The 10,290-nt window shown below is 33.7% G+C and overlaps 1 protein-coding gene across 5 annotated transcripts in view; it reads right to left on the bottom strand.

The window, feature by feature from the left end:
- Window positions 1-4,322: 4,322 nt before the first annotated feature.
- Window positions 4,323-10,290, bottom strand: part of LOC126972317 (complexin) — a 207,026-nt gene continuing 201,058 nt past the window's right edge. For all 5 annotated transcript variants that reach the window (XM_050818984.1, XM_050818986.1, XM_050818988.1 and 2 more), the window contains 2 exons: window positions 9,775-9,907; window positions 4,323-8,598 (listed from right to left, as the gene is read on the bottom strand). In XM_050818984.1, coding sequence (XP_050674941.1) covers window positions 8,525-8,598; window positions 9,775-9,907 — 207 coding nt within the window. In that variant the 3' untranslated portion in view covers window positions 4,323-8,524. The remainder of the gene's footprint in view (window positions 8,599-9,774; window positions 9,908-10,290) is intronic.

Genomic DNA, 10,290 nt, shown 5'->3' with positions numbered 1-10,290 from the left:
AAAGTAAGAAATGGAGTTGTAAATATTATGCATAGATCTATATTATGTCGAAATAAAATAATAATACATCCTTTTTCATTTCATTATCATTTATTCATGTACCCCCTTATTCATAATAGTCTGCTAACTCAAAGCATTGCTAATTCTCACTCTGTCTTCTTCTATTGACCTAAGTCAGAATGAGAAAAAACACTCCTAAGCGGCTGTTTAAAGTTATCGGACCATTATGAATAAGGGGATTAATATATAACGATCCATATTCAATCAAATTTATTTCATTGACACAATCTTGCACTACAAGTAACATAGGGAGGTCCCTTTCAACCGTTTATATGCTCAGTGTTCACCGAACTATGGTACAAGGATACAATGACGTTCGAGAGATATTTTCACTGTGTTAAAAGGCATAAAAGGCATTTATTTTCTCAAAATTGATTCCTTTAGAATTCTTTTTGATGTCATTTCTTATACTACTAGATACTACTACCGCTTCAGAAACAAATGGCGCTCTGAGAGAGAAGAAGCGGCGCAAGAAACTCTCCCAGCATTCTTTTTTTTTGCGCTCTTTTCAATAAAAATATACAATATTGTACAGTTGCTATAAAATAATCACAATCTAGTCCCAGGCTGTCCGATCATTTAGATATTCAGCAGTGGAGTAATAGGATTTACGACAGAGCCATTTTTTTATAAAACATTTAAATTTATTTATAGACAATGCCTGAACAGTGGCTGGGACTTTATTGTAGAAGTGTATACATTTACCCTTAAAGCTATTATGTATCTTATGAAGCCTACTAGAATTAGTTACAAGCAATCCCTTATTTCTAGTGTTATAATAATGAAAATCACTATTAAGAGCAAAAAGGTGACGATTTTTGTGAACATATATTAAATTTTCATAAATGTACTGACAATAAACAGTCATAATATTTATTTCTTTAAATTTTTCTTTGAGAGACTGTCTATAACCAAGCTGATATATAGCACGAACAGCTCTCTTTTGCAGAGCAAACACTATATCAATGTCAGCAGCATGACCCCATAGTAATATACCGTACGTCATGATGCTGTGAAAATAACTAAAGTACACTAATCTAGCGGTCGCAACATTCGTGTACTCTCTAATCTTTCTAACTGCATATGCCGCAGAGCTGAGTCTATCTGCTAGATGGGTAATATGTGGACCCCACTGAAGCTTTTTATCTAACGTGATACCCAGGAAGACCGTAGTGTCCACAAGTTCCAATCTCTGGTCATTTATAAGTACGTTGGTTTGTACCTCCGCTGTGTTTGGTGTAATGAACCGTAAACACTTTGTTTTTTTACTGTTTAAGTGCAGATTATTCGTCTCAAACCAACGCACTATCTTTGAGAGTGCATTGCTTACCTCGTCATCTATATCCGCACGTCGCTTCACCTTAAAAATAAGTGAAATATCATCAGCAAACAATACAATCTCATGGCTATCATCTACCACAAACGGTAGATCGTTAATATATATAAGAAACAAGAAAGGACCGAGAATAGAACCCTGTGGAACACCTATTCGCACAGGTTTACCCGAAGACCGTTTGCCATTTACATCGACTATCTGAACTCTTTCGCTTAAATATAATTTTAACAGATTTAGGGCTCTATTTTTCACTCCATAATGCTTTAGTTTTAGGAGTAAAGTTTCATGGTGGACGCAGTCAAATGCTTTTGACAAATCACAAAAAATGCCCAATGCATCCTGTGACTCTTCCCAGGCGTCAAAGATGTGCTCAATGAGTCTAGTACCCGCATTAATTGTTGATAAACCCCTAGTGAAACCAAACTGATTTTTGTTCATTAATTTACAAAAATGCATTTGTAGCTGTTGAAGCAAAAGTTTTTCAAAAATTTTACTAAAAACAGGCAGCACTGAAATAGGTCTGAAATTAGCAGGGTCAAAAGAACTGCCCGATTTAAACAAAGGTTTGCTGTATTTCATGAGGTCAGGGAACACACCCTCATCTATGCATTCATTAAATATGATTGCTAATTCAGGTGCTATAATGTCAAGTATGTATTTAACAATATTAGTCGAATGGCCCCATAGGTCTTTTGTATTTTTTAGGTTAATTAATTTGAAGATTTTTATTATATCGCTACCTGTAACATACTTAAATTTCAAGTCAGTAGAAGATACTGGTACGTGTAATTTAAGCATATCATATGCTGCTTTTGGCGAAGCGTTAAGGTATTTGGTCGTGACAATCGGGATTTCGGAGAAGTATTTATCAAATTCATTTGCAATTTCTATTTCCGAATTTATAACGCGATTATTAATATTTAAACAGATAGAGGTGTTACGGCAATTCGATCTACCAGTTTCATTGTTAATTACACTCCAAGTCGCTTTTACTTTATTATTACTGTTTTTAATTTTATCCGCAATGAAACGTGTTTTCGCTTCATGACAAACTATTTTAAAAAGCTTGGAGTATTTTTTTACATATATTTTAAATTCTTCACTATTATTGTAATGTTTCTCATAATAAAGGTCATATAAGCGTTTACGACTTTTGTGGATACCCATTGTTGCCCAATCATTAAAACTATGTTTGTTGTTTACTGTCACCGTTACTGGAGTAAAAATCCTGTCAAATTCCTCACAGAAGGAATTGAAGACTAAGTTATAGTGAAAATTAGCAGTTTCACCACAGTGTAAAAATGGTATCGTATTTACCAAATTATTTCTAAACCTCTCAAGACGGCTACCCGTAACTGGTATAATCGTCACCTTTTTTGGTCTGACATTGTCCAATCTTGTATTTACTTTTATAAGTTGCCCACTATGGTCGGACTGAAGATTATTAATTATGAGTTTACTAGTAATAGTAACATCTGTATGTGTTATATATATTCACTGACTGAATTGAAGCTGCAACATATAAGGTTTGATGTGTGTAACTGCTGCAATATATAAAGAGGACTGAGGCCAGCGACTATAGATTTGTTGCAGTGCTAACCACTCCTGCCAAAATACTCGAGCCAGCCGTCCAGAGACGCTTGTACTCACAAGTAAATGTTCACTTGTCCGGGAATTTACTAAAATTCATGACTTACCTTGTACCTGTAGTAGAAACTGGCTCTCAAGTCTACGTAGCTTACTTAAATTTAAAAAAGCATTTGATACGGCCAACTACGATGTTCTCTTACAAAAGCTGGCGTGCACTCTTCGCACCTTGGCATTTTTTGCCAATTATTTACGTGATAGAAATCAGTATGTCGACGGTAACGGATAATGTATTCGAAATTGATCTTAAGCTAGGTTATAAAATGAAAAACAAGCTACTTCAACAAGATATAAACAACGTTCTAAAGTGGAGCATAGAAATTAAACTTTTTATTTAACATAATATTAATTAATTACTTATTAAAAAAATCTTCTAATATAAGTAATTGTTTAATATTATCTTTTATCATTCAAATCATCATCCATATCATATGGAAGGAAAGGAGGAAAATTGTAAGTAGAGGCATTTAGTACGTATTGCATAATATGTAGATGAACTTGAATTGTTTTGTTATTCGGTAGATTTCTCGTGGCAGGTATCGCCATGCTCGCTTAAATGCCTCTGCTTGTGGCGGCGACGTGGGGCGGGTCGTTCCCTTCACTAAAATACGGTCGAGGGAGGCGATGGCTGGTCCATGCGTCATGCTCGTGAACGGGTGCTACTCGTGGGGGCTGGATGATCTTGTTACCGGGAGGTCTGCTTGATGTGTTTTTTTATTATTATTATTTCCTTTAAAGTTAAAGTTATTATATATTTTATTTAATGAAATGCTTACATAATGCCTCTATTTATTTACGGTATGTGTGGATTGATGCATCTACTATACTCAATAACTCTTGTGTTTATAAGTATTAATTTACTTTTTTTTCTTTTTTTGACTTACTCATGTAAGCCTTTCAGTTTTTGACTTTTGAGTATTTTTGTTGCGTCACTTTGCATATATTGTAATTGAAATGATTTGTAAAACAACTAAAATGTAAATCTTGACTTAAAAGAGTGGCAATGAGTTTCTTGCTACTTCTTCTCATAAGCTCAACTCGAAGTAGCGGTAAATTCAATAAGAAACAATATTTATATTTTTTTTTGACATTCATAAGTGTCATTTTGTGACCTACATGAATAAAGTGTTTTTGAATTTGAATTAGGAGTGTGTTTTACAACTCACTTGAACTTTAGGATTAATATATATTTGTAAGAATGCATATCGTATCCATACTGATGAAACAGATTAGATATGATCTTGAATACCCAGGTTACTACTTGAAGGAATACAACAGATTGGTGGTACAATGTATTTATTTATTATTTAACAACATGGTAGATATACCACTTCCACACTCACAACAAAGTTTATATGAAAATGGCTACCTCTAAACTTCATACGTAACTAATAATTAGATAAATAAATTTAACAATGCATTGCAACAGTTAGTTATAAATAAACAGTTAGCGAAGAAGCTTACTCTATATGAAACTACGTTAGTGATATTAGAGACAGTTAAAATTGAAACTAATTATTTAAGAGTTAAGATCGAAAAAGAGTGACACGTAATTTATACAAATACAGAAATTAATACAAATTATTATCAACAACAAGTTCACAAAAGCTCAATCCAATTTTATTTCCTAAAACATTTTCAACAATAAACTTTTTCTTTTCCTCCTTTACACTAATTAAATGTATCCACGGATAAACTACTAACCTCTTTATAATAACAATACAACACGCTTATGAACCACGTTCATATGGGTTTAATTACTTGTTCATTTAATTTCAAATACTTTTGTTATACACAACGTTTTAAATATTTAGTTTTAATTTCAATAAACTTGCAAATTTAACACTAGATGTCACTAATAATAAAAGCTAACGTACTAATCGTGATCAGTTGGCCGAACAATCCTAATGCGAGGTGTTCGTCCGAAGAAATGGGCCAACGAAAAACAACAATATCATCTGAATAAAATGGGAATGGCAGTACGCTAGCTCACTTCATCGAACGAACAACTGCCGAAACAACATTTTCACATCCATTGAATGAGAAACTGAGACCTACGTCTTCAAGTATAACATGAAAAGTAGTTATTATAATGTGTAACAGCCAATGTCAGCAGTCTGTGTGTGACACTTGAACACCAGTTCATTTAAAATAATCTCTACACTATCTGAAAAGGTCTACAAAATATATAACATCTAATCATTAAATAATACTGTGTATTGAAGCTCTCGTGTTTGTGTTTCAATGTGTCGTTGTCTCTAAATGGTCTATTATCTTAATATGTTTGTTTCATTGAATATATTACAAGGGATTCCTACAACTATATTAAGCGATCAAAACGTATTATGTAAATGTATTAATGTGTTTTCTCAATTAATATCCAGTATGCACCCATGTGTCTACAATAAATGCCTCTGATTACCTGATTCAATATTTATCTACTTATTAGAGCTTAAATATTTCTTATTTTCACTTATAGAACTAAAGCACAACTTGAAATTAGTTTCCATATTGATTCATTTTATCGTGCTGGCATTGTAGGCCAAAAAGTCACACGTTAAGAGTATACACTTAAAGCAAGTAGGTACTGTTTCCATCTGAAATTCAACATATAATTATAATATCGTCTTACAATAATAATAATTTAGTTACCCTAAAAACAACAATGATAAGAATAATATAAATAAGATAATACTCAATCGAATGATTGAAGATTGAAGAAATTCTGACATTGGTAAAATCGCTCATCATATTTAAATTATTTTACAGATGTGTGAAATTTATAATGATAAATATTATTAATATACTATTACTATGTTGATCTACCTTGAATAAACCTCATATTCACTTTATTAACTGCTATATAGTTTGCTTTTAGACTCTCCAAAAAATGCTTTAAGCGATTGTCAGGTGACGAAATCACTATTAGATAGATATGAAGTATATAACTGTGTATAATAGTATGCAATATTTAAGAGGGTTCTGATAAATGTAAAGTAAATTTTGAAAGTTAAGAGTTGTCAGTCATTTGATATCACCCAAATTCCTTCGCTTGCTGTAGCAAATTTGTAGCCCTCTATAATACCGTAACGCTCTATAACAATCACCAAAGCTTAGATACAACCAGTGACTTGAGAAGCATAAGCTACAGTAATTCTAAGTACGATGTCAAGAAAGTCGACGAATAAAGAGATAACGACACAGCACACACTATAACACATTTCAAATGAGGTGCTATTCCACAGTTACATGCAATAATCAAATAGATAACATTTACATAACTGGACGTTGCTTTGAGATTAGTGACAGTTAGCGAATCAACTTATGTGCTAAGATAATACTACGTCCCTACGTAACAAAATAATATTCTAATCTACTCTCTACGAAGTGAGAAACAACAGTTATTTTACTGTATTTTATTTATAAAGATGAAGGAAGGAAGAGAAGGACATTTGGACATAGAAAAGGTATTCAAAAGCATCTGTCAAAACGTAATAGTCTTGTCATTTTGAGTTTCAAGCAGATTTCTTGGAGGGCTTTTGACCAATAGGAAAACAGAGAATTTGGTTACATATATCTAAATAACAAGTGAAAGAAGCTTATGTCTATTATTGTATATCCCAATTATCTACCAACAACCGTTTAGCTAGAACTGACATGCGCATACACAAAACTATTATCGTAATATGATAAACCTAGCCTAAACACACATACGATGAAATTTACTCTAATTATCTTACTTGGTAAACTTGTTTGGAGTTCACCAGACTCAAAGATTTTCGAAGATGTGATCATAAATCTAATGAAATACAAGAGTTCATTCTGAGAACTTCAGAAAACTAAGGATTGAAATGCAGAATAATGTCTGAAGTATTCGAAACTTCTATCTGAAAATATAGCTTTAATAAAATCTGTCGTAAGCGAATCATATTTACAATTTTGTATATGGAATTAAAAATTACAGGATTTGAATAAACGAAGCTATAATTGACGTAACGAAACAGTAGGCGGTATTTGTGTGAGAAACTCAAAGGATTAGCTGACGTAAGTAAATTGTAAATACATGATGTGCTGATATTATAGAACAAGTAAGGTTCAGTGAGAGACGTAGACTGAGAATGGGATGAGTGAAGATAGTTAAATGTAAATAGAGAGTAAGAGAAGATACGTATTGAGAGAATGTAGAGAAGATAGAATGAGGGCGCGAACGGACGAGCCGGTTCAGACGCACAGCATTACTTTATTTAATTCTTATATCACAGCTTTTGACGATAACAAATCTTTTGCATTTGCAGCTTAATAAGTCGAATCAAATATTCGAACGATTAATCCTTCGCCAAATCACGTTTCTATATCTCTGGCATAAACAGTCAAATAAAACTACTGAATATATCATTATTCATTTATTTTTACTGATCGAGTTGACTGTTGTTAATCATGACGTCATATCACTGCAGCCTAAACCTTATTTAATCGCTCGAAGAATTTGCTCGTACATATAATATTATCCTAAGCATATTAAGACGACAAACGATTAGCGTCGACTTCACTAATCGGTTCAACAGGAAAACAACGAGATTATCTACAATAACTTCTACTCGAATATGAACATTGATCTTATATTAAACATGCAAGAACAAAACGTATCGAGACGACGATAAAAATGGACATAAAATCGTCCTCCATTCTATATCGATACTGTAAACCTAGTATTATTTCGATGTGGGCATTAAGGCTAGGTCGACTACAGGTTTAATATTATACATCTTAACAAAATACACTTTCACGTACAAAGACATCGCATAAGCACGCATGCAAAAGATTTAGAGGCAAAAGTCGAAGAGCTGAATATGAGCGAAGAGCGAAAGCCACGTTGCCACGAGTCTGGACTCGTAGGGACTGCCAGACGGTTGCCAGGCAACAGGTGCCGGGCACAGGACGATCCTGTGCCCGGCCGACTGGAATTTGGATGAAAACAAACATTACGATCGAATACATTGTTATCTCGATGTAAGTTGCGAGTAGATCAAAAGAGATAAGGACAGTCTTGATCGAGAAGAACTACGCGTGCTTCTTAAATTAATTCAGCTTGTTTAAGTCGTATTTTAATTTATGTCACGATTACACTTAAATAACAATATATCACAAGCTTTAACATATAACAGGTCCATTGTAACCGCTAGCGTCCTGACCGCCCGCTGTGATGACTTTTTGACCTCAACGAACCGAATCAGTAGTCGAGGGCCTGCTCTCTGCTCTCCTTCATTTATGAATGTATAAAAATATTATTGCTCATTATCAAGCACCAACGCGCCACTACCCAACTACTTTCCGAAATTATTTAGAATTCCAATATCTCCTACAAAAATGGTTGAATCGATGCCGGTTAGGATTTAGATCTAGGATGGGGTGATGGTGATGGGTGATGATTTGTTCTGGTCAGCTACATCATGTATTGTGGAGACGGGTTGCGGAGGCGGCTCACTGCATCACGCACTTGCTTTCTATCTGTGACTTGAGCTCGTTAACTTGCGTTTCAATGGTGTTCTTTAGTTCTGCAAGCAAATTGTATTTTATAATTAGTGTAATCATATTTGAGATCCTTGAAGTTGAACTGAAATTGACTCGAAGATAACTACAAAACAAATCATAATTTAACTAACTCAAGCTCAAAAGATTTGTAGAATGAATCCAATTAATAATATTTATCTACACCCAAGCTTTAAATCCTCTATTAAAGATTCTAAAACGGTTAGCTTATTGCCAACATTAAAACACACAAACGCGTTCCACACTACCAGAAAATCGCGTGCCGTAAAAAAAGTAGGTTATTCGAATCCCCGCCATTTTTCTTCGATATTTTTATTGTTTTGTTTACAAAAAATGAGCGATTCAAGTTTTGACACCGTAACCGCTAAAACGCTGTAAAAGAGCATAATATTCAAGTGAATTTTAATAATTGCACTATACAAAATGTAAATTAGTACTAAAATAAATAATTCATTCATTTATACTTAGTTTATTTGTATATAATAGGTAATGGATGATATTAGGTTACTACTGGGACTGGCTGTTTAAATGTTGGCAATAAGCTAACTGTTTCAGAATCTTTTAGAGGATTCAAATTCTGGGTGTAGATAAAGTCTTGTATGCAACTGTTGATAATTAGGTATTAAAGCACTCATGTGATACTATTATCACACTCGGCTTCGCCTCGTATGATAAACCCACATTCGTGTTTTAATGCCCCTTATTACACAACAGTTGCATAAATAACTATTAAGTAGCACAATAAACGAGTGAATGTTTAGTTAATTTATATGTTATACTTACTATAACAAAAAATCTATAAACCTTTTTTACACAGCTCTATTATATGTGTGGGTACATTAAAGGCTTTGGTGTTGCAAGAAATGTGGATAGCGGTGATCACTTAATACCAGGTGACTCAAACGCTCGTTTGTCCTCCTCTTCTATAAAAAGATCTTATGTTAGGTTTTACATTTAATATGAAAAAGTACAAAGTGTGACTTAACTATACTAGTTTGACGTAATATTATGGTAGCGTGGACTTTTTTGGAGGTAATTATGAGTATTTTCGTAGCCTTGCGTAGCATTATCGAAGTTTTCTCAGGGCGGATCGAACGCGTAACCATTTGTACGATATTTAGATACTGACAATGTACCATATTTTCAATGACTAATGCTATATTTATTCAAATTTAACGTACTGGTGAACTCGTCCTGATCCTCAAGTTCTGCTTCAGCAGCTAACTCCTCCGGGGTCTTCTTCTTCCTCATGAGAGGATTATCGGGCTCCATGGGCTGCTGTTCAACCATCTCCTCCTTTTTGGGGATCTTGTACTGAAAATATGAAATTAAAAATCCTTAGTAGATTAATGGATGTAATCGTTTTAGAAAACCTTAATTTGTTTTGCACAATATTCAAAGTAATATTGGTAAAATGAATATATTTAGTAGGAAAGTATATCAGAGCGCTCACTAAGACGCGGCTCAGTCCATTGGGAAATTACCGCAAAAGTTTAACTAGCTGTAATTTACTTCGGGCTAGTATAAAATATATCGATGGATTTTTTCATTACGTGAGTTACACTGCAAATGTTTAGAACTGGCCAGTTAGAAACATTCCTAATGAAAAGTTTTTGAATTTCAATTTTAGAACACTTTGGTTTTGTTTTGGCATTTGTTTTTGTGAATTGGCGGCAAGTCTCAAACTCTTGTTACAC

The sequence above is a fragment of the Leptidea sinapis genome, chromosome 26 (genome assembly GCF_905404315.1).
Source record: "Leptidea sinapis chromosome 26, ilLepSina1.1, whole genome shotgun sequence".
NCBI classification, from domain to species: Eukaryota; Metazoa; Arthropoda; class Insecta; order Lepidoptera; family Pieridae; genus Leptidea; species Leptidea sinapis.
The sequence above is the reverse complement of the archived record's forward strand: the minus strand, read 5'-3'. Positions and strand labels throughout refer to the sequence as shown.